The sequence below is a fragment of the Ylistrum balloti genome, unplaced genomic scaffold (genome assembly GCF_031769215.1).
Source record: "Ylistrum balloti isolate Yb309-2 unplaced genomic scaffold, AGI_CSIRO_Ybal_v1 Utg369808, whole genome shotgun sequence".
NCBI lineage: Eukaryota > Metazoa > Mollusca > Bivalvia > Pectinida > Pectinidae > Ylistrum > Ylistrum balloti.
The window spans coordinates 33,846-61,760 of record NW_026781982.1 but is presented as its reverse complement, the minus strand read 5'-3'; the positions used below and the strand labels follow the sequence as shown (position 1 = coordinate 61,760).

Here is a 27,915-nt window from a genome sequence, read left to right as displayed (position 1 = left end):
CTACTTGAAGATTCCCTGAAAAAGTACAAGGAGAATAAGACCAGGTGTTCCGAAAGAATAGGCATCTTTTATCTTAAGTTATGGTGACATATCATGTTTGTTTTAGAAAATTGGCATTCTTATGCAGTCATTTACAGACAATCTGGAAAATGAAGCTGTCCAATATTTGTATGTAGCATGTTATTTGCATGATGGTCTAACTAATGGTCTTAAACCAATAAGATACACAGTTTTTAAAGCGATAATATGGTGTCCAAGATCAACATTTCCTACAATGTATCCAAAGAAATGGACAACTTCCCTATCATTGCATCTTGGAGCCTACTTGGGACATGTATTACATCAGTAATACTACTATGCTTGTTATTTCTGATATCTGCTGGTCATTTTTTATTGGCTGCAATGATTTACTGCTTGCATATAGTTGGTTTCAGTATATAGCAAGCTAATAACAAAGAATTTATTTTTTTAATGGTCTTAGCATACCAGTACTTGCAGTACTTTGATTATGAATTTCTTTTGCATTGATATCATCATATGTTACACATTGTGAAAAGTTTTTAAGGAAAAATGAAGACGTATTACATAAAACACTCATTTCTGATTTGGTCGCGCAAGACCGAAAGACGATTTACAGGATCGGGCAGAATCGGGCGGTTTATATGTAGAGTTTGGCCATTAAATTGTTCTTTGTGTAAATATTTTGTTTTTAAATGACCATTATTTAAATATTTAAGTTTCAAATTGACCAAAAATGGCGAAAATATTGTATTTTTCTGGCAGAACGTACTGTGCCGCGCAAGAAGATGATTGAATTAAACATATTTATTGCAAATATTATTACAACAGGATTAGGTACAAGTTATTACAACTTATGAAACATCCTTTCCCCAATATATAACAAAATATAGTTAGACATCGCAATTTAGGGGGGAGAGAGAGAGAGAGAGAGAGGGTGGAGAAATGTGATCGATAGGGTAGACGATTTGCAGGATCGGACAGAATCGGGTGGTTTATATTTAAAATTTGTGCATTAAATTGTTTTTAGTGTAATTATTGTGGTGTTAAATGATATCAGTTAAAATATTGTTAATTTCATACTGAACCAAAAACGGCTAAAAAAAGTATTATGTTCTTTTCACATAATGTAATGTGCCGCACTGGACCGAAAGACGATTTACAGGATCGGACAGAATCGGGTAGAATCGGGCGGTTTATATTTAGAATTTGGTTATTAACTTGTTTTTCGTGTAATTATTGTAGTGTTAAACAACCTTAGTTAAAATATCATAATTTCATATTGATCAAAAACGGCTTAAAAAAGTATTATGTTCTTTTCACATAATGTAATGTGCCGCACTGGACCGAAAGACGATTTACAGGATCGGGCAGAATCGGGCGGTTTATATGTAGAATTTGGGCATTAAATTGTTTTTAGTGTAATTATTGTGGTGTTAAATGATATCAGTTAAAATATTATCATTTCATAGTTTCACAAGGATCAAAAACGGCCAAAACAGAAATAGTGTGCACCGGCATGTTTTGTTTTTCATCTATCTTACACTTGATATTAAAATGCATTCTGCGTAATCTAAGAATTACAATTTGAAAGCCATCAGCTACAATGATATAATAGTGTCGTTAAAACAGCAATATATCACCACATTGCCCAGGTCCCGGGATCGAGGACCCTGCTTTCACGGAGACCCATTTTTTTTTTTTTTTTTATTTTTCATTTGTTTATTTTTGAAAATTATTTTTTATTAACATTTCAAAAATTGTCTTTAGCTAATTTCATGATGTGAAATAAATAAACAAATACATACTTTCAATTTCTCTGACATGTAATGGTATTCCTCGCCATTTCATAATATTTACACTTGCGTTGCATTCTCTCTAGATGAAGTAAGTCCAACCCAATGTTAATAATTTTCGATATTTACGTACGGTGATTAGGCTTGCGCATAGATATCAAATAAAATGTAAGAACTACTTGTCCAAGTTGCGAACGCTACAAAACGAGATTATAGTTTATGTCGTTCGGAAAAGTTAAGAAAAATGTCAATCCTTACATAAATAACATTAAAACATATGGAATTAATAAAAAATAAAATCAATCTGTAAACCTAAATCGATCTTGTTGGAATTAAGCGCGCGAGATAGGAATTGTGTCGCCTAACCTCAGTATGAATTATTCTGCTGCAGCCTTTCAGTCAAACATGTCATCTGGGTTTCTATCTAACTCATCCTTCCATGGATGCACGTTCACATTCAACAACACGCACTAGCATTATCAATATGGAGAAAATTGCGTGTCATGTTCATCGTTTTCCCGCTCTTTCGATCAGCTGATCGGGCGGCCTCATCACGTATTTATAGATATATACCTGCGCGATGTTAGATAATGAATTTTTGTACTATGATAGAGGAATATTGTGTAAATGATGAACTATTGATTTTTGAAGTTAAAAGAAGATGTCTAAATATTTAAATAAATATTGTAAAACATGTTGATTGTACTCTGCTATTTTGTTTACTGTACTTGTCAACGGCAGCGCCACCTAGTGGTTTTTTTTTTATTTACTTGGCTGTTCTATAAAGCGGGCGGCTGTTCGAATAATGTGTATAAGGTGATTATTTTTTATTTTTTATTTATTTTTTTAATTTCAAAGTGACCAAGTGTAAATATAAGGATTGCACGTCCACCAAGTTAAATATGTACTTACCCCAATGTAAATACAATTCGATGCAGCTACAGAAAATAAGAAACAATCCTTAATAATGCGAGTTTACAATTTTATACGAATAAAAGAGGTCGGATTGTGATGGAAAATTCCACATAGCATGTATATTCTAAAAAATCCAAATAAACCCAAAACAAAACCAAAAGGAAAGGGATCCTACACAATACGAGTTTCGATGTAGTTTTGTTAAATGTATCTTTTGGAAGTCCATCAAAATTTACCTAATAAATAGTCCTTATTGCTAATCTAACCCTTAACCTCTGGACCGGCGTTATCATGCCTGCTCTTTTTCGAAAAATCGCAGAGGGATCTTTATCGTGCGAGATGGACATTCCCACACGGGTCACCATTTTAAGTCCCGTCCGACGGACTGTTTGTTACTAGTAAGGTGCTAGTGCTGATAAATGTTTGGTGTCCATATCCATGTCTTCATTCTACATCTGTCTGTATTTCTGTAAACGAACCGTACCTGGCATCATATAGCTGTTCACATTCGGACATTTTTATAATAATGGTTGTGATTGTGATGTTAGTAGTAAGGAAAGGGAAGAGGGGTGAAATTGAAAGAGTAAATAGGATTAACTATGGTAGCAGGAAACAGTTAATTTGCATTTTTTCTGAAATTATTGGTCATGTTTAAGAGGTAGGTATAGCAGTTTGGTTATGAAAAATACATCATTACATGTATATATATTTATAAACTACACAACAATTACATTATTAGTAGAGAGATCAATTTGTGTTTAAAAAATCCTTATTTCGGACATGTGATTGCCATGGTTACCAACTGAAAATATTCAAAATACTACTTTTTGGTGCGTAGACACAGATTCGAGAATGCCCAATCAATCGTCTCCAATACAAAGCTAAAATATTATTCTAAGGAAATGGAACCCCACATTGTCCACTTCAACATGACAAGACCAATTTTAGAAAGTTTAATTGAAACTGTTACCTGAAGGGTTAATGAGATAAGATTAGCGATTGACCGTCTGAGTACTTACAAGTTTTGGATTTCAATTAAAGATATGTGGAGGTTGCGAGGTAGAGGGATGTGAAAAAGAGACTATTGAAAGGGGTGAAGAATTGAAGAGTGAAGTAAGAATTGGATACCAAATGTATTAAAACATTTTATATGATAGGGTGATGTACAAGATACGCCGGACTTCTGTTAGTTTGAAGAAAAATTGATATTATGCGAGTCATCTTTCGCCATATGGAACTTTTCTATTCTAGTCCGATTCTGCCCGATCCTGCCCGATTCTTCCCGATCCTGCCCGATCCTGCCCGATCCTGTCAATCGTCTAACCGCCAAAAAATGGCGTCAGACCAGTTTTCCATTAAGGATTTCAAGGGATCTGAAGAGGAGATGAGCATTAAAAGTGTATTGGGTATCATTTGCACAAAAACAGTTTCTCCTGTGCCTAAGTTCCTCAATTTAGTTATAAAAAACAGTAATGCTGTTGCAGGGAAGTCGTTTAGCGATGCTTCAGTGTATCTTCGACTAAATCATGAAAGTGGTGAGGCTGCAAGTTATATAAGTAAATTTCCAGAGTGTGGACTCGTTTACATGAAGGACATTTTAAATAGTTCTGTCCTTGAAGATTTTCAAAAAAGGGGAGTAGACGCCATCGAGATGCATTCAGATGTTTGTCGTCAACCATTCGTAGCGTTGTTGGGATTTCTTCGTGGTAACGTTAATGCTATTTTTTGACTTAACGAATAAATATATGAACGTAGTTCAAAAAAGGCTTTTGTTATGGCAATGGTTTTTTGTAAGATCATATATTTCTGAAAATGATCAAAAAGTAAAATATCAATATGTTTGATGCACTTCCTTTTCTTATACATGCGGCAGAATTACACATATCCTTTGCCATATAAAATATGAACTTTATTTATTTTACAACAATTGTGAAACAAGTTATTTAAACTTATCCTAATCACTCTGTTTGGCCCGGATGTAAGCACGCGAGGGGTCTTATGGTGGGAGGAAACCGGATTACCTGGGGAAAACCCATGTGGTCGGGCAGGTGACCTCTTACCTATTCACGTCCGTTCCAGGAATCAAACCCCGGACGGCTAGGTGAAAGGCGAGGGCGTTATCACTGCGCCACCTGACCACCCTATGCTATGCCAATTAACTGCTGTCAAACAAGTATATAAATGACTTATAATGATATATTTAAAAAGACATGTATTTTTCTGAAAAAAAAAGTCACAGATACAACATCTAATCCGCTCACCTGAATTGATCGACATGTGTATTGGACATTTGTCTGTGACAACATCACTAAATCACAGAGATGCTTGAGTTAGCTTAATGTGGTCAAGAAGTACACATTTTACACCAAATCATCATTTGAACGGGAACGCCATTTTCATGACAATTAAAATTATATGATGCAAAAATAGTGGATAACTGTGATTACTTTTATAAAGGGTAGATTCAAGTTTTTATTGTTTAGTCCTTTTTTTCTTAAATAAGCCAAATTTCTTGATAAACTTCTTTTTATACAACACAAATTATTTAAATAGAATTGTTTTTTTCATTTCTCTGTCTACAACTTGCTAATTAAATAAAATCAGAAGTGATCATCATTTTTCAATACAAGGTATACATGTTTTTGAACTTCCATAGACAAAAAAAAAAAGCCTGGCCTTTCATTCATGGTCGAGTTTTATTCACATGACGGACAACAACAAAGCATTGACATCAGAGGATGGTTTGATAGGTTATTTCATTACATCTGAGAGGATATTTGACATGTAAAATTGTGTATAAGAAACATTACAATGACCTATACTCATGATATTTTATGGTGAATTGTTTAAATCACTTTTTTTTTATTCTTTACTGGAAGTGTGACAATAATGCTAAAGTAACAGAAATTATCAGGTGCAAGGTCACACAGGTCAAAAGCTCTTGTGATATGGTTCAACAAAATGGTTGTTCTGAAGTACATGATGGTCGGGAACCAATGTCGAGACGATATAAGTATTAGTACTGGATGGATCTCTCTCAAATTTCATATGTAAGTTCCCCTTCAGGGGTGTTCAGTTCTGAAATTTTTACTTAAGCCTAAGGGCTAGTGATCATGAGCCACTTTTTCCTCACTGGCCCTGATCAAAACTACTAGCCCCACGTTTGGAATTTTTCAATTAACACTAAATGCTGATTTCTCAGCAGAATTAATCAAATCTGTGTTGCTTATCAAACTACATGTATAAATGATACTGTTTGTCTAGTTACTGTGCAATAAGTTGATAATTAACATGAAAGAAATTAATTCCTTTACATTGTACATGTATATTAAAGTGTTTGATACACCTAGATGAGTGTATTCTTTACGTTTGAGAATCTTGATGGATGGATGGAAACCTCATGTGGTTGTGAAATTTAACTATCCAGACCAATGAGTATAGAAACAGATTGGCTTTTAATGCAGATTAAGAACAGAAAAAAAATCACTAGCCCACATCTTGCCCTGACCTGAAAATCGCAAGACCCAGGTTTTGTGCTAGCATAACTGAACACCCCTGCCCTTGATATCTATGTAACAGTACACGGTTTCTTGTGGTCATGGTGATATTTTTGTTCATTAGATTGCCCCATTATGCAGGTTTCAATTAAAAGTAAAAGTTGGCATTGTGTTAGAGATTACTATTTTGGCAGTTACACACCAAAAACGAGCTTTACAGAAGTGAAATTTCCAGTGTTTACACATGTTCATATTGTGAAGGCATTCCTAGTTTGAATTTGCTGAAATGTAAGTATTTTTTTTTACCATGACAGTGTTGTTGATTAAAAGCAGGTGTTCAGAAATAAATTTCTTTTGTAAAGTTGCAGTGTTAAGACTAAATAAGCAGTATTTTTTCATTTTAAGTATTTTTAAGGGTTATAACCATGGAATTCATGTCAGAAATATCAGGGAAAATCTTTGATTTGTTTGATTCCTAGTTGTGCCCATTTGATTTTGGGTCTGATCAGAAAAACAAAATGGCAGACATGTGGCCATCTTGGATTTTGTCTCAACAAGGTTGTTATTGCTATTTCTTGAAGAGTACTGCACTTTCTTGAAGAGTACTGCACAGATCTTTCTTTAATTTCATATGTAGGTTCCTGCTGGTCCCTTGTTGTGCAGTTTGATTTTTGGTCTGATCAGGAAAGCAAAATGGCTGACAGACAGCCATCTTGGATTTTTTCAATGATGTTTGTTATCACTATTTCTTGGGAAGTACTCAGTTGATCTTTCTTAAATTTCATATGTAGGTTCCCATTGGTCCCTAGTTGTGCCCATTTGATTTTGGGACTTATATAAAAAAATCAAATGCCCAACAATCGGCCTTCTTGGATTTTTTCATTAAAGGTTGTTATTGCTATTTCTTGATAAGCGCTGGATAGATTTTTCCAGATTTCAAATGTAGGTTCACTTTGGTCTCAAATTGTGTCGGTTTTAATTTGAGTCTGATCAGAAAAACAAAATGGCCAAAGAGCAGCCATCTTGGATTTTGCCTATTGATGATTGTTATTACTATTTCTTGAGAAGTAATCTATGGGTCTCTTTCCAATTTCCTATGTATATTCCCCGTTGTCCCTCGTTAAGCCTGTTTAATTATGGGACTGATCAGAAAACAAACTTTTTTTGCCCTTTTGATTTTGGGACTGATCAGGTTAACAAAATGACCGACAGGCAGCCTTCTTGGACTTTCACTTTTGGAAGTTTGTTTTTGTGATTCCTTGAGAAGTGCGAGATGGATCTCTCTCAAATTTCCTATATTGGTTCCCTTTGGTCCCTAGTTGTGCTCGTTTGATTTTGGGAATGATCAAATAAACAAAATGGCTAACAGGTGGTCGTCTTGGATTTAGCAGTTGATGATTGTTCGGAGTTCTTATCATTAAGAGCAAAAACAGAAAAGAAGGGAAAAGATCCAACTTTCAGAGAATAAATAAAGATCTTAGGATGGTGGTTACCTTCTGTTTGTAAATACTGGCTGACAGGTAGCTTTCATAGATATTGACAGTTTTCATTTGTTTAATTTCTTGAAATATCTTGCATTGAGAATTACTGGATATATAATTCTGATGTTTGTACATATGATATATGTTTACCTTTGATTCCAAGATGTGTGCATTTAATTTTGGAACCAATTTGATAGAGAAAATAATCACACAGTTATGTCGCAAATATCGCTCTAGGATCTATTGTTTAGCCCATTCGGCATTGGCATAACACATCATTTGTCTCTGATATTGTTTATCTTGAACTGTCACTGTTCGTTTTTGTGATAGCTTAAATCAACCAATGTTTCATCATTTTAATTCATTTGTACAGTAAAACATAAGTTGAAGTGGGCAGGACCAAATGAAATGTTCAACTTATCTGACGGTTCCAGTAGACGTGTTTCTATGAACGGAGACATTGTGCAATGAAGATTGACCTCATTTTCATTGACTGTTTACTGTATACATGTCTCATAGCATGGTGTAATAGTAATAAATAAGTAACAAATGTATAAAAACAGTTATAAGTACAAATACAAAACAAAAAATGTAACATAAGACACCCGACATTGCTGCACACACATGTATAAACACCCACTCTCGAAACTCGAAATTGATACCGAAAGAAAAATATTCACATCCCTAAGAGTAACGAGTCCCGTCAACAATATCTTAATATAAAACTCAATTAATACATACTCATTCTACATTGATATAACATTGGTATAGCACTGAGGAGGGTTACGAAAAGGTGAAGGCCGCTGCAATGTCATGGTAGTCTCGGCCCCTTTGAGTCTGAGGGGCAGGGCCCAATAGGGGTAATAAAGTGCATATAGATATAAAAAGTTTCAGCTCATGCAAAAGTCAAAGAATTTTGCCCAAATTTGATCTGAAGAAATCAGGGGAAGAGGATTCAGGTTTGTATAAACAATGGGTCTCGGCCCCTTGGGGCCTGAGGGGCGAGGCCGAATAGGGGTAATTAGGTGCAAATAACTATAAAATGCTTCAACTGTTTCAAAAGTCACCAGATTTTGACCAAATTAGGTCTGAAGCATCCTCAGGGGAAGGAGATTCAAGCTTGTATAAACAATGGGTCTAGGCCCCCTGGGGCCTGAGGGGCGCGGCCCAATAGGGGTATTTAGGTGCAAATAGCTATAAAAAGTGTCAGCTTATGCAAAATTCAAAGGATTTTGTCCAAATTCGGTATGAAGCATCTTCAGGGGATGGGGACTCTGTCAGATTGCTTGAAAAGATCCTGTGATGGTCCTGACCAAGTGTGTTGATACTTTTCAGGTCGGTCTGACATCCAAGCTGGCTGCTATTTTGAATTTACAATTTAAACTTCTCAATTTCTACTGGTCCACTGGAACTGAAACTTGCCTAAAATAATTAGGACATGGTCCTGACCAAGTGTTATTTTTATGGTCGGTCCGAAATCCAACATGGTCGTCAGGTGGCCATCTTGTTGTAGTCAGATGACTGTTAAGGCCCATGGGCCTCTTGTTTTTTTCCTTTGGTTTTCAGCAGTCATGCTTATGAAAAAGTAAACAAAACATAGTTGATTTACAGTTAACAGACTACAGAGTCTTTTGTTTTAAGTTTGGTTGCCTACTTCAGTATAAATTCTAACTTTCACCGGTGTGGAAACACATTTCAGTCGAAAATTACAATAGAGCTCGTTATCATGGATATCGCTGACCGATCACATCAAGTCAACCAGACTGAAGCCAGGATATATTTACCTGAGACAAGGTGACGCCTGAATGTTCGACAAATAAAAGGGAATTTTGGTAGAATTTAGAAGGGATGGACCAAAAAATATATACGATGCAAACACAGTATTCAAATCAACAATGTTTGAGTCATTTGTGTTTGATCTAAGATGAAGAGAAAAAATCAGAACCAGAAAAAAGAAACATTCAACTTATCTAATGTATATGATTCAAGTATGTTTGACACAGTTAAGTTTTACTGTATGTTAATTTAGGCTTACCTATCTTAGACAAACATATGCATCATAGGTTCTCTGTCACTTTTTCAAATTTAAGTGTTGTCACCCAAATTTTGTCTCAACTTCAAGTTTACAGTGTCATTGTTCATAATATTACTTGTTGAATATTGAAAATATTTTTTCTTGGTAATTTCCAGTTAGAGGATAGATTATTTTTAAGCTTCACAGAGTTATATTCTGATAACTACTTATTTTGATATATTATGCACAGTGTCTTGAAGTGCCTTTGGTATTCTTATTACTCAAATACACCGAAATATACCTAAATACTATCAAATATACTCAAATACACCTAGAATTCACTGAAATATTTCTATTTTGTGCCTTATGTAACCTTTAGGTCTAATATTGGGGGTATATATATGTAAAAAAGGGGAATAACTCTTGATTGTGCCATATTTATACATTTTAATGTGAACATCCATAATGTTGTCAATTAAACAGTTATATGAAGTAAGTGACACTCTACATAAAAGTAAAAATTACACATAATCTCATGTCATCTGTTCTGCTTTGTCATGATGATATGGAAAAATATTGTCTTTTTAGGTCACCTGATACAGAGTCTTCTGGTTACCTATTACCATCACCTTTGTCTGGCGTCGTGCCTATTTTAACATTTTCTACTTCTCCCAAAAAACCCTGAACAGGTTTCAAAGAAATTTTGCAGAAACCGTATATGGCCTATGATGAACAAAAATAATGAATTACCCTGTTCCCACCCTACCAGGGTCTGAGGGATGGGGCCTAATGAATTTGATGCAAATCTTCTCAAAACCCAGATATGGTAGATTCAAATGCTCTTAACAGAGCTTTACCAAATTGTGAATTTCATGGCCCCAGGATCTCACATTTCCGTTTGGAAGGGGGTAAAGTTTACTATAGTTTATATAGGAAAAATAGATTTTTGAGCATAAATTGTTTAATTTCTAGTGGAAATATTTTAAAATTGGTTAGGAATATGAGCAAAGGATGATGGCTTGAAAGTATGTCTGTACTAATCCTGGCTGACCCCCAGGGGCTGATGGGGTCATATTGACTCAGGGAAGAGGTAAACTTTACAATAATTTTGATAGAAAAATTGCATTTTTGAGTATATTGTTTATTTTCCATTGGAATTAACTTTGTAAGAATTATTACTTTTGGATGACAGTTTTGATGACATGCATTGACACTGGCTGACTCTAATTAATGTCACAATTTCTTTTTCATGACACTTGAAAAATACTTAACCTTTAACTTTTTTTATTCAATATAGTTCATCTCTGGTGATCATCAAAGCTGCTTGATCTCTTGTTGGGAAAAATTTGTTTATATCCTACTGGAAATATTTCAAACTTGTTTTGAATTATTATTACAAGATCACAGTTTGACAATATACACATATTCCTAGCTGACCACAAGGGGCTGATTGGTTGGGTTGAAAAGGGTGAGATTGGCTGAAATTTGAAAAAAAACCTCTTCTTTTTAATTGCCAGATAAAGTAGACCCAAATACTGTTTTTGGATGAAAGTGTCTAAAGGTGCGTTACCAAAGTTGTAAATTTTGTGACGCCAATTTCTCCCATTTTGCCTTCTTCATACTTCACATTCATTCCAATTGTTTCACTTTTGTGAGTGACCATTTAGGCCAATGGACCTCATGTAAGGGAAAACGTTGACTGAGGATGGTAGATGGATACTGTAGTATAGTGTAAGCTTACTTTGCCAATTAAACTAAAAAAGATGCTTGTTGGTGAGACAGTTTACTAGAGCCACTTTGATCCTGTGGCCTGCCCCCAGCGACTCCGGTGTGGAACCATAAAAGGGCCAAATGGTTTAAATTTCAACAGTCTTCTCCTGACCAAGATACAGTAGTAACAAATTTTATGGAAAACTCTTCATAGATGTAAAAATCTTTGGTACTAATCCAAATTAAGAATTTTATGATTTCCGGGCTCCATGTTTGCCTTAAAATGGGGTTTAAGTCTTCTCTGGTTCATACACATGTTGAGTGTGATATCTTCGAGCTTACTCAGGCTTACTCCCAGGAGCTGATGGGCGGGGATGAAGAGGATTGAATTGACTTACATTATTTCATCCTCTTCTCACAACCCAGATATTGTAGAATCAAATACTTCATATGAACAGAAGGGTGTCAGTGCACAGCCATCCGTAAACAGTTTTAAGTTATTGATTCACCAAAATGACCTGTTACCTATGATTTTTGATGTTGGAAATCTTTCACGAAATATTTTACATATGTGATTGCGTCAATCATGTATTAGTTTAAAGTATGATTTGTATAGAGTAAATATTGTGAGCGATCCAACATGCGTATGTGGCAATGGGTGTGAAAATGTAATTCATTACTTCTTTGATTGTATATTGTATACACAACAAAGACAAGTTATGATAGATTGTATCGCGCATTACTGTAATGCTTGTATTGATGTTATTCTTTCTGGTTCCTCAATCTTGTCTGATGAAGATAGTGAAAGTATTTTTCTTTAAGTTCAAACATACATAAAAAATTGTAAAATATTTTAAGGTTAGTAGCATATTTATAGATAATTTCTTTACAAATCTATTTCCTACTCCATTCTTCTTTCTTCCTTCTTTCCCCCCCCCTCCCCCCCCCCTCCCCCATCTTTCTTTATTTGTATATCTATATATTTGATCAAAAATTGTTATTGTTGTGATGTAACTTGTATAATGAAATCTTTTGGAGAAGGCAATGTTAAGTTGTGATAAATTATGCCTGATCCATTTTAAATAAAGTATGTTTAAATCAAATAAAAAATCAATCAAATGGAAGGGTCAGAATAGGTAAGCGTTTCAGGTCCATTTTGTCCTCTTTTGAACCGAGGTGGTGTTCCCAATCACAACTTACATGCCACATATATGTATATATGTTACTTTCAGTACTTCATGAGTTTAATGACCATTTTTTTTCCAGGACGTGAACAACATGAAAGGTCACTTAGGAGACTAATCACATCCACTCTGCCAACAAGTGGAAATAAAGAAACTCAGATTATAGTTGCATTAGCCCATCACCTGTTTTCTCAATTGGTGCCAGGCAAGGAGTATGAGGTTGATAAATATGCAAAGCAACTTCCAACAACATGTGGCTGTGGCTGTAAGGCCAATATTTGTGCAGGAAACACCTCATTAGGTAAGATAAATGTGGGGTTTTACCGAAGCACATATTGTGTTGTCCGTAAATCTATGTATCTGTATATCTAAGAATTTATCTGGTCATGTAGTTAAGCTGAATGCTTAATAGTAAGCTAGCTATTATCCTTAGATTTAAGACATTATCATTAGATGGTTGGATGATCAAATCCCCCCTTCTCTATGATCTGTCTATGTGCCCAATTCTTGATCGACTTTAAAGATGAAAGTTGTAATCCATTTACTTTCTTGTCGAAGGTTAACTTCTAGAGACATAATTTTTTAGATGGGAAGGCAGCACCATATATTTGCAGTTGTTTCAATACCTTTCTATGAAATATGATACCAAGTTACTATCAAAGCAATATGTTTGTCATAAAAATGACAAGAATATAGAAAACAGAAGACCACTTTATTCATGGTAAAGTTGATTAATCACAATAGCAAAAAGCTCAAGATTGGATCTCTTTGCAATTACCTTATTATCAATTACTGATTTAGTGGTCCACTGGGAGCTGCTTAATATCATTTTTCGTTTGTCAAAGGAATATGTGATAAGTGGAATGTGACATTAACAGTTGACATGTTTTTTTCAGATATCTAAACCCCAAATTTTAACTTTCTGATGTGCCAAACTGATTTGTTTCTTACAGAAATTGTTTTTTAACCAAAAAATTTGTAATCTGCTTTTATTTCTATAACTAGCAAAGGGATTTTCTTTAATTTTGTTTGTTTTTCTTTGAAATATCTAACCTGCTGTCATAAATCATTATGTAAGCTTCATGATAGGGTGTCACTTGTCTCAAAATTGCTTGAGTGGAAATTCCATGTGAGGCGAAATAATTTCCAAGTCCCATTTTTAGCTCACATGGCCCGAAGGGCCGGTGAGCTTATGGGATGGTGCAGTGTCCGTCGTCTGTCTGTCCATCCCTCCATGCGTCTTCCGGTGTCAATTTTTTTTTATTTAAATGGCTTCTTCTCAATATCCAAAAAGGCCAAGTAGCATGATATTTGGCATGTAGGTTCCTGGATTGAAGCTTCACAAAGTTTGAGAAAAGAATTGACCTTGACCCATATTCAAGGTCACATGGGTCAAATCTGTTAAAATCTTTAAACATTTTCTTCTGATTAACCAAAAAGCCTAGAAGCATGGCTGACAAAGTTTGTGAAAAGTAATGACCTTGAACTTTACTTGATATCATAGGGGTCAAATTTGTTTAAATGACATCTTCTGACTAACCGAAAGGCATAGAGTAATGATATTTGGAAAGAAGGTTCCTTGGTTAAAGTTCTTCTAAGTTTGCGAAAAGAAATGACCTTGACCTTTATTAAATGTCACAGGGGTAAAATTTGTTGAAACCTTTAAATGATTTCTTCTGATTAACCCAAAGGCATAGAGTAATGGAATTTGGAAAGAAGGTTCCTTGGTTAAAGTTCTTCAAAGTTTGCGAAAAGAAATGACCTTGACCCATATTCAAGGTCACAGGGTCAAATGTGTTTAAACCTTTAAACGACTTCTTCCGAAATACCGCAAGGCCTGGAATTATTATATTTGGCTGGAAGGTTCCTTTGATAAAGTCCATTTCTTTTCACTAACCGAAAGGCCTGTTATCATTATATTTGGCTGTAAGGTTCCTTTGATGAAGCCCATCAAAGTTTATGAAAAGAAATGACCTTGACCCATATTCAAAGTCACAGAGGTCAAATTTGTTCAAATCTTTGAATGACTTCTTATACTTACCAATATTTGGTAGGTAGGTTCCTTGGATAAAGTTCTACAAAGTTTGTGAAAAGAAATGACCTTGACTTTTAACTCGATGTCATAGGGGTCAAATTAGTTCAAAACCTTTAAAAACTTCTTCTGACTAGCCGAAAAGTTTTTGATCATGATATTTAGCAGGTAGGTTTCTTGGAAGAAGCCCTACAAAGTTTGTGACAAGAATTGACCTTAACTTTTATTCAAGGTCACAGTAGTCAAATATATGAAAACCTTTAAATGACTCCTAATATATCATGTACCATGTGAGTGATTCAGGCCCATTGGGCCTCTTGCTAGCTCACCTGGTCCGAAGGACCAAGGTGACCTAATGCCATACTGTGGCATCCTTCATCTGTCGTCTGTCAACAATTTACTTCTTCTCTGGAAGAGATGATTGGAATTTCATCATATGTGGCGGAAAGTATCCCCAGGTCGCTGGGATTCAGATTTATACAAATGATTGGGCTGACCCCCTGGAGGCCTGAGGAGTAGGGCTAAAAAGTGTTGAATAGGCTATATTTATATAATCGACTTCTTCTGTGGGACTGCTGATGTCAATTCAAGTACATACTGTAAGAATTATCCCTAGGTGGTGTGGATTCAGATTTATACAAATGATTTGACTGATCCACAGGGGCCTAAGGAGTAGGGCTAAAAAGGGTCAAATTCGGATATATTTATATTATTGACTACTTCTCTGGAAGCAATGATTGGAATTTCATCGTATGTAGCGGAAAGTATCCCCAGGTTGCCAGGATTCAGATTTATACAAATGATTGGGCTGACCCCTCAGGGCCTGAGGGGCAGGGCTAAAAAGTGTCAAAATGGCTATATATTTATATAATCATCTTCTTCTCTGGAAGCGATGATTGGAATTTCATCATATTTGGCAGAAAGTATCCCCAGGTCACTGGGATTCAGATTGATACAAATGATTGGGCTGACCCCCCTTGGGGTCTTAAGGGGCAGGGCTTAAAAGTGTCAAATTGGCTATATTTATATAGAAGAAGGTGGGGCATATTGCTTTGCCACTGTCGGTCGGTGGGTCGGTTGGTTTATGTTCATTATATTTGCATTTATATTATATTTTTTAACTTAGAAATTTCATGTTAAGTTCTTTTCTCTGGAACTCATGGGGCTATTGACTTGAAACTTCAAACATGTCTTTTAGGTTATAAGACCTTCTCCCAGGCAAAGTTCCATAACTCTGACTTTTATTTTTAACGCCCCACGGTTAGAAAATTATCTGAGGTATACATGCATATTTTTTGGAAAGAAACGCAACAGGCGTATTTTGCATCATTAGCAATGCTCTTGTTGACAGAGTTATGCCCCTTTAACTTCGAAAATTTTCAATAATTCACAGTTTCCATTCTGTATCTCTGCAACGAGTTGACATATTGAAATGTAATTCGGCATACAGATATATAATGATAATTTCTTTGTTAAGTTATGGTATGGTTACCAAAACAATTCAATAGGTCAAAGGTCACCGGGTGCATTGCAGTATTTATGAAATTGGTTTCCACTCAATATCTTGAGAACCCTTTGCTTGATACTGATGAAGTTGGACATTGGTAGCAGACAACACCTACTGATTGTATATTAAAACGGTCAAAAGTAACAGGTCACAGGGTGCAATGGCATACTCTATGCAGTCGATATACATTTTGAGCCTTGTGTAATGGAGCAGCAAAATAATACTATAACAACTAATCAGTTTATTAGCTCACCTGCCCATGACGCGTCGTACGGCGTCCGTCCGGCGTCAACTTTTCCTTTAAACAACTTCTTCTCACTAACCAAAAGGCAAAGAGTAATGATATATGGCAGGAAGGTTCCGTTGGTAAAGCTCTACCAAGTTTGTGAAAAGAAATGACCTTGACCCATATTCAAGATTACAGAGGTCAAATGTGTTTAAACATTTAAATAACTTCTTCCGAAATACCAGAATGCCTAGAATCATTATATTTGGCTTGAGGTTCCTTTGATTAAGCCCAAGAAAGTTTGCGAAAAGAAATGACCTTTACCATATTCAAGGTCAAAGAGGTCAAATGTGTTTAAAAATTTAAATGACTTCATTTAAAATACCAGAAGGCCTGGAATCATTATATTTGGCAAGAAGGTACCTTGGATGAAGCTCTACTAAGTTTGCGAAAAGAAAAGACTTTGACTTTTATTCAAGGCCACAGGGGTCAAATTTGTTAAAAACTTTAAACGACTTCTTTTGATTAACCAAAAAGCCTGGCAGCATAATATTTGGTCAAAAGGTACCTTGGCTGAAGGCTAACAAAGTTTGATAAAAGAAATGACCTTGACCTTTACTCTAGGTCACAGGGGTCAAATTAGTTGAAAACCTTTAAACGACTTCTTTTGACTAACCGAAAAACATAGAGTAGTGATATTTGGTATGAAGGTTCCTTGGATAAAGTTCTACAAAGTTTGCAAAAAGAAATGATCTTGACCTTTATTCAATGTCATAGGGGTAAAATTTGTTAAAATCATTAAACAACTTCTTCTGATTAACCAAAAGGCCATCATATTTGCCCAATAAAGGTTTGTCAAAGACTTATATACAAATATGTGGAACCTTCAAATGACTTAATTAAAGGGATATATTTGGTTGGGAGTTTTCTTGGCAGATCTTCTTTCCTTTATTTAAATGAAAGCTATCAATTACAATTAACTGGAAACATTGTAAGGTAGTCTGAATTCAACATTGCACGGAGGGGCAGACTACTGAGGGACTGAACCCAAGTTGGGTAATTTGTCATATTTCTTTAAGCATCGACTCTGGAACATATGCAAACATGTATTACTGTTGGTAATAAATATCCAGGTGAGTGATACAGGCCCTCTGGGCCTCTTGTTTTCTGAAGGATTGTTAGGTCTAGGATAATCATTTTTGCATAACTAGGACTGAAGATTGAGGCCCATTAGGAGAAATAGAGCAAATTCTTAAAAATCCTACTTTTCTATTAGAAATGATTGGCTTTTGTGCTTAATTGGTGTGAAGCATTGCTGGGTGTAGCGGAATCAGTTTTATGAATGTTGAGTCTCAAATTCCTGATGGTGGGAGAGGTTAGGGCAAATAGGAGAAATAGAGCAAATTATTTGAAATCCTACTCCTCCTGTAGGATCATAGCTTTTTGACCAAATTTGGCGTGAATGATGTTTGGGTAAAGGAAAATCTGTTTTTGATAAACGTTGGGTCTTGGACCACTGGGTCAGAAGGGCCAGTGTCGTTAATAGACAAATAAGAGCAAGTTCTTTAAAATTCTACTCTTCTTGTAACAATGAATGAATTTTGCTCAAATTTGAATTGAAGCATGTTTGTATGAAGGTGAATCATTTTGTTTAAATGATGGGTCTTGGCCCCCTAGGTCTATAGGGGAAATTAATTATTACTTTTTAACACCCCATACCCGAGGTATATAGCAGTGATGGGCATAAAGAAATAAAAACATATTCATGGTGTAAGAACTATCCTTGGGTGTGGCTCTACCCCTCTGGACTTAATATATTGGTTATATCTTTGAAACTGTTGAAGTCCCCAACCTAAGCAAACTAAATCACACATGCCCTTTGGGATGGTATATATCTGGAGCAGAACCCTTAAGACAGTAAAAATCACATATGAATGACAATCACCACACTTGAAATTAAACAACACTGCTGGCATTTTATAGCCTATGTTTATATTTTTAACTCAGGGTCAGAAATGACGTGGCATGGCAGAGTAGACATCCTCCTGAACAATACTGTTGTGGTGGCACTTGGGAAGGAACAGACAGACAAATGTGAAGAGGAAGATGATGATGCAAGTTGTGAACCTGAAAGAAAACAAAGAAAGATAGAAACTGGTAAAAAATGTAACATTTGTGTTGAAGTGAACACCAGCAGAAGACATGAAAATGTTCTTCTGGATCAAAAGGTTTTAGAACAAATCATAGCTGAAGCTATAACAAATGGATTTGCTCAAGTTAACAGTAATAGGAGTGCACTGTCACATTTCTTAATTCCAACTATTGGAACCACATCTGATCATGTTTCTATTTGTCTTTATGACCCAGAAAATGACATCTTGCTGTACATAAAGGAACAGCTTGAGTTATGGTCTCCAGGGACAAAAAAGAACCAGCTGAATGTTTTTACCATAATTGTGATTTGGATTTTCTTGAATTTTACTTTTTTAACCCGGAAAAATTTTGCTGCTATAGTAGATCTTGACAAGTCTGGATTACATGCAGATTTAAAGCAAGATCTTTACTATTACAAAAAAGCAAGAGCAAAGGAAAATTTTATTTCATCAACAACTAATGAAGCATTGTGGAAAACAATCGTAGAACAACCAAGAGTGCCAAAAGAACCAACCAAAGATGATCCCCCGGTAGTGAAAACTTAAGTACAAAGTCGTCGTCTGTACGAAATTTTTCCAGACTTTTATTAGATTATGCTTTGAGTCATCAAAATGAAATTTGTTATATGGCTTTTTGTTGGGAGGGTACAGATTAAGTTTGATTCCCGGCTGTCTATAACCCTTCTTGGCAGAGTTATGCCCCTTTGAACTTAGAAAATTCTCTGGGAATATTATTTTCCGGACTTTCTAACTTTTTATGCCCTGGCGCGGTGTCCGTCGTTTGTCCAGCGTCATCTTTTCCTTTAAACAACTTCTTCAGACTAACTTGGGTGAAGCTCTACCAAGTTTGGGAAAAGAAATGACCCTGACCTTTATTCAAGGACAGAGAGGTCAAATTTGTTAAAACCTTTAAACGACTTCTGAAATACTGGAAGGCCTAGAATTATTATATTTGGCTGGAAGGTTCATTGGATAAAGTTCTACAAAGATTGCGAAAAGAAATGAACTTGACCTTTATTCTAGGTCACAGGGATCAAATTTGTTAAAACCTTTAAACGACTTCTTTTGACTAACCAAAAGGCTTAGAGTAATGATATTTGGCAGGAAGATTCCTTGGATAAAGCTCTACCAAGCCAGTTTTCGAGGCAACCTGTCCCTTTATCAATACACAATTATAACATAAATTACATATGGACATAAAACAAATGTAAAGTTATAAATCTAAATCGAGAGCGGTGGTGTAAATTTAGGTGTGTTGATAATCCCTTTGGCCGATCGACGCCGAAGGCCCTTTCGAAAGGACAAAAAAATCACTAGTATTGAAGATGGTGATTAAAATATCAAAAATGTTTGATATCAATCTTGGTATGTTTTGTACTCTAGACACTGAGCATATATTGGACCGCAGCGAAAACAATTGAATGTCACACTCCGAGGAAAAGTGGTATACCTGGTCTACCGGTACATCTGGGACACGTTCTAACTGAGGAATTGTTTGATAAGAAAAATATAGTGTAAAACAATAATGAATGTATGTGTAGTTGCAATAAGTAATCTGAAAAAAAAATCACCATTCAAATGCACAAAAACTTATATAAAAACATTATTTTGAATACGGTCAAATAGTCCCCAGGTTTGTTAACTCGCCCAAAGAAATGTCGTACCAAAACTTAAAATTTTCTACCTCCTGATAGGAATAGGAAGAAAAGCAGAAATATTAACTAAATAAAAATATGCATTAAGTATTGCAAGAAAATTTAATGTTTTCCGTTTTTTTTTTTTTTATTAAGGGGAGGATGGTTCCCGGAATACGTTTTGAAGTTTACTTGATGACAGCACGATTTGCCAGTGTTTCTGGAAGGTTGATGTCAATAGTGGCATGCTGGGATGAATGGTTACCATAAATGGTACTCTCCCAGTTTTTGGTCGGACTTGGTATTCGAGTGTACTAGCCCTATCTAATTATTTAACTCTCTTGATTTCGCGGTCAATCCGAGCTGCTCTTTATCCCCTGTTGAGTTGATGGGACTTCAGTTCTACGCAACGGCGTCTAAAAACGTCGATATCAGAAACAATACGTCTGATTCTCAACGCTTTTGAGTATGAAATGCCCCTTTTGGTGTAGGGTGGCAACTGGATGGGCGAAAGCACTGGTGAGTGTCCGGGAATCCGTGCTTATTTCTTGGTGAAACTTAGAAAATTTTTAATGAAATTCTCAAGAGTCATCCGTTTCTTCGTCAAAGGCTACGCAAAGACGGGGTCGGCTATAGAAGCTATCCATAGCCTGTACTAATTCCGCGTTAATTGGATTCCGTGGGATGGAACAGAAATTTAAGCCCTTAGAGAGCATTGAAGTCTCTTGGGCACTAAGGGTGTGGTCAGAGAGATTGACTGCTGTGCCTGATTCTGATGTTTATAAAATGCCTTCTCTTGAATTTCAACACGTCGTCACCTGATAACTCCTGATTCTGATGTTTATGAAATGTCTTCACTTGAATTTCAACACGTCTTCGTCCCGATAACTCCTGATTCTGATGTTTATAAAATGTCTTCACTGGAATTTCAACACGTTGTCACCCGATAACTCCTGATTCTGATGTTTATCAAATGTCTTCTCTTGAATTTCAACATGTCTTCGTCCCGATAACTCCTGATTCTGATGTTTATAAAATGTCTTCACTTGAATTTCAACATGTCTTCGTCCCGATAACTCCTGCTTCTGATGTTTATAAAATGTCTTCACTTGAATTTCAACACGTCGTCACACGATAACTCCTGATTTTGATGTTTATAAAATGTCTTCACTTGAATTTCAACATGTCTTCGTCCCGATAAATCCTGATTCTGATGTTTATAAAATGTCTTCACTTGAATTTCAACACGTCGTCACCCGATAACGCCTGATTCTGATGTTTATAAGACGTCTTCACTTGAATATCAACTCGTGTTCTCCTGATTACTCGCGTTTCTGATGTTTATAAAATGTCTTCACTTGAATTTCAACACTTTATAAAATGTCTTCACTTGAATTTCATACACGTTCGTCACTTGAATTTCATATCGATAACTCCTGATTCTGATGTTTATAAAATGTCTTCACTTGAATTTCAACATGTCTTCGTCCCGATAACTCCTGATTCTGATGTTTATAAAATGTCTTCACTTGAATTTCAACATGTCTTCGTCCCGATAACTCCTGATTCTGATGTTTATAAAATGTCTTCACTTGAATTTCAACACGTCGTCACCTGATAACTCCTGATTCTGATGTTTATAAAATGTCTTCACTGGAATTTCAAAACGTCGTCACCTGATAACTCCTGATTCTGATATTTATAAAATGTTTTCACTTGAATTTCAACACGTCGTTACCCGATAACTCATGATTCTGATGTTAAAGAGACCTCTTCACTTGAATTTACTTGAAAAAACACACACCTCCAAAATATCTGTAATATCAATGACTCATAAATTGATACAAGTTATAGTTCTAGTATTCACAGACTATTTCCTGGTGCTGTATATCTAGCAAATGTTCAAATTCTCTAAATGTATTTTCAAGTACAATTTGTGTGGGCAGATGATTCCACATATCAACAACTCTAAACATTAAAAAGATTTAAAACTTAAAAAAAAAAAAAAAAATGAAACCCCAAAACAAACATACCAATGAATATGATAAAAATCACCTGATAGCCCCTGTTGCTGATGTATATAAAATGTCTTCACTTGAATTTCAACACGTCTTCGTCCCGATAACTCCTGATTCTGATGTTTATAAAATGTCTTCACTTGAATTTCAACATGTCTTCGTCCCGATAACTCCTGATTCTGATGTTTATAAAATGTCTTCACTTGAATTTCAACACGTCGTCACCCGATAACTCCTGATTCTGATGTTTATAAAATGTCTTCACTTGAATTTCAACATGTCTTCGTCCCGATAACTCCTGATTCTGATGTTTATAAAATGTCTTCACTTGAATTTCAACATGTCTTCATCCCGATAACTCCTGATTCTGATGTTTATAAAATGTCTTCACTTGAATTTCAACACGTCGTCACCCGATAACTCCTGATTCTGATGTTTATAAAATGTCTTCACTTGAATTTCAACATGTCTTCGTCCCGATAACTCCTGATTCTGATGTTTATAAAATGTCTTCACTTGAATTTCAACACGTCGTCCCGATAACTCCTGATTCTGATGTTTATAAAATGTCTTCACTTGAATCTCAACACTTCGTCACCCGATAGCTCCTGATTCTGATGTTTATAAAATGTCTTCACTTGAATCTCAACACTTCGTCACCCGATAGCTCCTGATTCTGATGTTTATGAAATGTCTTCACTGGAATTTCAACAAGTCACACCCTGATTCTGATGTCTTCATTTGAATTGATGTATTATAAAATGTCTTCACTTGAATTTCAACACGTCGTCACCCGATAACTCCTGATTCTGATGTTAATAAAATGTCTTCATTTGAATTTCAACACTTCGTCACCCGATCGCTCCTGAGGCTGATGTTTATAAAATGTCTTCACTTGAATTTGACGTCTTCGTCCCGATAACTCCTGCTTCTGATGTTTATAAAATGTCTTCACTTGAATTTCAACATGTCTTCGTCCCGATAACTCCTGATTCTGATGTTTATAAAATGTCTTCACTTGAATTTCAGATGTTTGATATAAAATGTCTTCTCTTGAATTTCAACACGTCGTCACCCGATAACTCCTGATTCTGATGTTTATAAAATGTCTTCACTTGAATTTCAACACGTCTTCGTCCCGATAACTCCTGATTCTGATGTTTATAAAATGTCTTCACTTGAATTTCAACATGTCTTCGTCCCGATAACTCCTGCTTCTGATGTTTATGAAATGTCTTCACTTGAATTTCAACACGTGATAACTCCTGATGTTTATAAAATGTCTTCACTTGAATCTCAACACTTCGTCACCCGATAGCTCCTGATTCTGATGTTTATAAAATGTCTTCACTTTAATTTCAACACGTCTTCGTCCCGATAACTCCTGATTCTGATGTTTATAAAATGTCTTCACTTGAATTTCAACATGTCTTCATCCCGATAACTCCTGATTCTGATGTTTATAAAATGTCTTCACTTGAATTTCAACATGTCTTCGTGCCGATAACTCCTGATTCTGATGTTTATAAAATGTCTTCACTTGAATCTCAACACTTCGTCACCCGATAGCTCCTGATTCTGATGTTTATAAAATAAAATGTCTTCACTGATTCTGATGTTTATAAGCATTGTCAATTTCAACACGTCTGTGGGCACCCGATAACTCCTGATTTTATAAAATGTCTTCATTAAATTTTATAAAAAAAAAAATCTTCACTTGAATTTCAACACGTCTTCACCTCATAACTCCTGATTCTGATGTTTATAAAATGTCTTCACTTAAATTTCAACACGTCTTCGTCCCGATAACTCCTGATTCTGATGTTTATAAAATGTCTTCACTTAAATTTCAACACGTCTTCGTCCCGATAACTCCTGATTCTGATGTTTATGAAATGTCTTCACTGGAATTTCAACAAGTCGTCACCCGATAACTCCTGATTCTGATGTTTATAAAATGTCTTCACTTTAATTTCAACACGTCGTCACCCGATAACTCCTGATTCTGATGTTTATAAAATGTCTTCACTTAAATTTCAACACGTCTTCGTCCCGATAACTCCTGATTCTGATGTTTATGATTTCACTTGAATTTCAACATGTCACTTGAATTTCAATATCAACTCGTGTTCTCCTGATTACTCGCGTTTCTGATGTTTATAAAATGTCTTCACTTGAATCTCAACACTTCGTCACCCGATAGCTCCTGATTCTGATGTTTATAAAATGTCTTCACTTAAATTTCAACACGTCTTCGTCCCGATAACTCCTGATTCTGATGTTTATAAAATGTCTTCACTTGAATTTCAACACGTCGTCACCTGATAACTCCTGATTCTGATGTTTATCAAATGTCTTCTCTTGAATTTCAACATGTCTTCGTCCCGATAACTCCTGATTCTGATGTTTATAAAATGTCTTCACTTGAATTTCAACATGTCTTCGTCCCGATAAAACCTGATTCTCAAGTATATACAATGTCAACACTTGAATTTCAACATGTCTTCGTCCCGATAACTCCTGTTTTATAAAATGTCTTCACTTTAATTTCAACACGTCGTCACCCGATAACTCCTGATTCTGATGTTGATAATAATTTTTCACTTGAATTTCAACACGTCGTCACACGATAACTCCTGATTTTGATGTTTATAAAATGTCTTCACTTGAATTTCAACATGTCTTCGTCCCGATAAATCCTGATTCTGATGTTTATAAAATGTCTTCACTTGAATTTCAACATGTCTTCGTCCCGATCAATCCTGATTCTGATGTTTATAAAATGTCTTCACTTGAATTTCAACATGTCTTCGTCCCGATAACTCCTGATTCTGATGTTTATAAAATGTCTTCACTTGAATTTCAACACGTCGTCACCCGATAACTCCTGATTCTGATGTTTATAAAATGTCTTCACTTAAATTTCAACACGTCTTCGTCCCGATAACTCCTGATTCTGATGTTTATAAAATGTCTTCACTTGAATTTCAACACGTCGTCACCCGATAACTCCTGATTCTGATGTTTATAAAATGTCTTCACTTGAATTTCAACATGTCTTCGTCCCGATTACTCCTGATTCTGATGTTAATAAAATGTCTTCACTTGAATTTCAACATGTCTTCGTCCCGATAACTCCTGATTCTGATGTTTATAAAATGTCTTCACTTGAATTTCAACACGTCGTTACCCGATAACTCATGATTCTGATGTTAAAGAGACCTCTTCACTTGAATTTACTTGAAAAAACACACACCTCCAAATTCTGATGTTTATAAAATGTCTTCACTTGAATTTCACCATATAAGTTATAGTTCTAGTATTCACAGACTATTTCCTGGTGGTGTATATCTAGCAAATGTTCAAATTCTCTAAATGTATTTTCAAGTACAATTTGTGTGGGCTGATGTTTATCAACAACTCTAAACATTGAATTTAAAACACGTCTATTCACCAAAACACCAATGAATATGAAAAAATCCTGATTCTGATGTTTATAAAATGTCTTCACGTGAATTACAACACGTCGTCTCCTGATAACTCCTGATTCTGATGTTTATCAAATGTCTTCTTTTGAATTTCAACATGTCTTCGTCCCGATAACTCCTGATTCTGATGTTTATAAAATGTCTTCACTTGAATTTCAACATGCCTTCGTCCCGATAACTCCTGATTCTGATGTTTATAAAATGTCTTCACTTAAATTTCAACACGTCTTCGTCCCGATAACTCCTGATTCTGATGTTTATGAAATGTCTTCATTTGAATATCAACACGTCTTCGTCCCGATAACTCCTGATTCTGATGTTTATAAAATGTCTTCACTTGAATTTCAACACGTCGTCACCCGATAACTCCTGATTCTGATGTTTATAAAATGTCTTCACTTAAATTTCAACACGTCTTCGTCCCGATAACTCCTGATTCTGATGTTTATGAAATGTCTTCACTGGAATTTCAACAAGTCGTCACCCGATAACTCCTGATTCTGATGTTTATAAAATGTCTTCACTTGAATTTCAACATGTCTTCATCCCGATAACTCCTGATTCTGATGTTTATAAAATGTCTTCACTTGAATTTCAACATGTCTTCGTCCCGATAACTCCTGATTCTGATGTTTATAAAATGTCTTCACTTGAATTTCAACACGTCGTCACCTGATAACTCCTGATTCTGATGTTTATGAAATGTCTTCACTTGAATTTCAACACGTTGTCACCCGATAGCTCCTGATTCTGATGTTTATAAAATGTCTTCACTGGAATTTCAACATGTCTTCGTCCCGATAAATCCTGATTCTGATGTTTATAAAATGTCTCACTTGAATTTCACTTCACTTGAATTTCAACATGTCTTCATTCTGATAACTCCTGATTCTGATGTTTATAAAATGTCTTCACTTGAATTTCAACATGTCTTCGTCACCGATAACTCCTGATTCTGATGTTTATATGTTTATAAAATGTCTTCACTTGAATTTCAACACGTCTTCACCCGATAACTCCTGATTCTGATGTTTATAAAATGTCTTCACTTGAATTTCAACATGTCTTCGTCCCGATAACTCCTGATTCTGATGTTTATAAAATGTCTTCACTTGAATTTCAACACGTCGTCACCCGATAACTCCTGATTCTGATGTTTATGAAATGTCTTCACTTGAATTTCAACACGTTGTCACCCGATAACTCCTGATTCTGATGTTTATAAAATGTCTTCATTTGAATATCAACATGTCTTCGTTCCGATAACGCCTGCTTCTGATGTTCATCAAAATTTTTAACTTGAATTTCAACACGTCGTTACCCGATAACTCATGATTCTGATGTTTAAGAGACCTCTTCACTTGAATTTACTTGAAAAAACACACACCTCCAAAATATCTGTAATATCAATGACTCATAAATTGATACAAGTTATAGTTCTAGTATTCACAGACTATTTCCTGGTTGTGTATATATAGCAAATGTTCAAATTCTCTAAATGTATTTTCAAGTACAATTTGTGTGGGCAGATGATTCCACATATCAACAACTCTAAACATTAAAAGGATTTAAAACTTAAAAAAAAATGAAACCCCCCAAAACAAACATACCAATGAATATGATAAAAATCACCTGATAGCCCCTGTTGCTGAATAAAACACCAATGAATATGATAAAAATCACCTGATAGCCCCTGTTGCTGATGTTAATAAGATGTTTTCACTTGAATTTCAGCACGTCTTCGTCCGAAAACGCCTGATTCTGATGTTTTAAAGACGTCTTCACTTGAATATCAACTCGTGTTCTCCTGATTACTCGCGTTTCTGATGTTTATAAAATGTCTTCACTTGAATTTCAACACGTCGTCACCTGATAACTCCTGATTCTGATGTTTATAAAATGTCTTCACTTGAATTTCAACACGTCGTTTCATGTTTATAAAATGTCACTTGAATTCTCCCGATAACTCCTGTCTTTATAAATGTCTTCACTTGATTTCAACACGTCTTCACCCGATAACTCCTGATTCTGATGTTTATAAAATGTCTTCACTTGAATTTCAACACGTCGTCACCCGATAACTCCTGATTCTGATGTTTATAAAATGTCTTCACTTGAATTTCAACACGTCGTCACCCGATAACTCCTGATTCTGATGTTTATAAAATGTCTTCACTGGAATTTCAACACGTCGTTACCCGATAACTCCTCATTCTGATGTTTATAAAATGTCTTCATTTTA

The 27,915-nt window shown here is 35.4% G+C and overlaps 1 protein-coding gene across 3 annotated transcripts; it reads left to right on the top strand.

The window, feature by feature from the left end:
* The first annotated feature begins 4,062 nt into the window (after positions 1 to 4,062).
* LOC132544715 (uncharacterized) lies at positions 4,063 to 20,926 on the top strand. 3 transcript variants are annotated; one of them, XM_060208358.1, is made up of 4 exons: positions 4,075 to 4,435; positions 12,698 to 12,916; positions 18,388 to 18,537; positions 20,324 to 20,926. In XM_060208358.1, the coding sequence occupies exons 1-4, from the start codon at positions 4,114 to 4,116 to the stop codon at positions 20,350 to 20,352; spliced, it is 720 nt and encodes a 239-aa protein (XP_060064341.1). In that variant the 5' UTR covers positions 4,075 to 4,113; the 3' UTR covers positions 20,353 to 20,926. The 3 variants fall into 3 exon arrangements, with proteins under 3 accessions (XP_060064339.1, XP_060064341.1, XP_060064340.1); XM_060208356.1 differs by lacking the exon at positions 20,324 to 20,926 and having other exon boundaries at positions 4,063 to 4,435; positions 18,388 to 19,566; XM_060208357.1 differs by lacking the exon at positions 20,324 to 20,926 and having other exon boundaries at positions 4,075 to 4,264; positions 18,388 to 19,566.
* The last annotated feature ends 6,989 nt before the right edge of the window (positions 20,927 to 27,915 follow it).

Coding starts and splice junctions, on each gene's coding strand:
- LOC132544715 (XM_060208356.1), top strand. CDS start 4,063: ATGGCGTCAGACCAGTTTTCCATTAAGGATTTCAAGGGATCTGAAGAG. Junction 4,436..12,697: donor GTTGTTGGGATTTCTTCGTG/GTAACGTTAATG, acceptor TTTTTTTTCCAG/GACGTGAACAACATGAAAGG. Junction 12,917..18,387: donor TGCAGGAAACACCTCATTAG/GTAAGATAAATG, acceptor TTTTTAACTCAG/GGTCAGAAATGACGTGGCAT.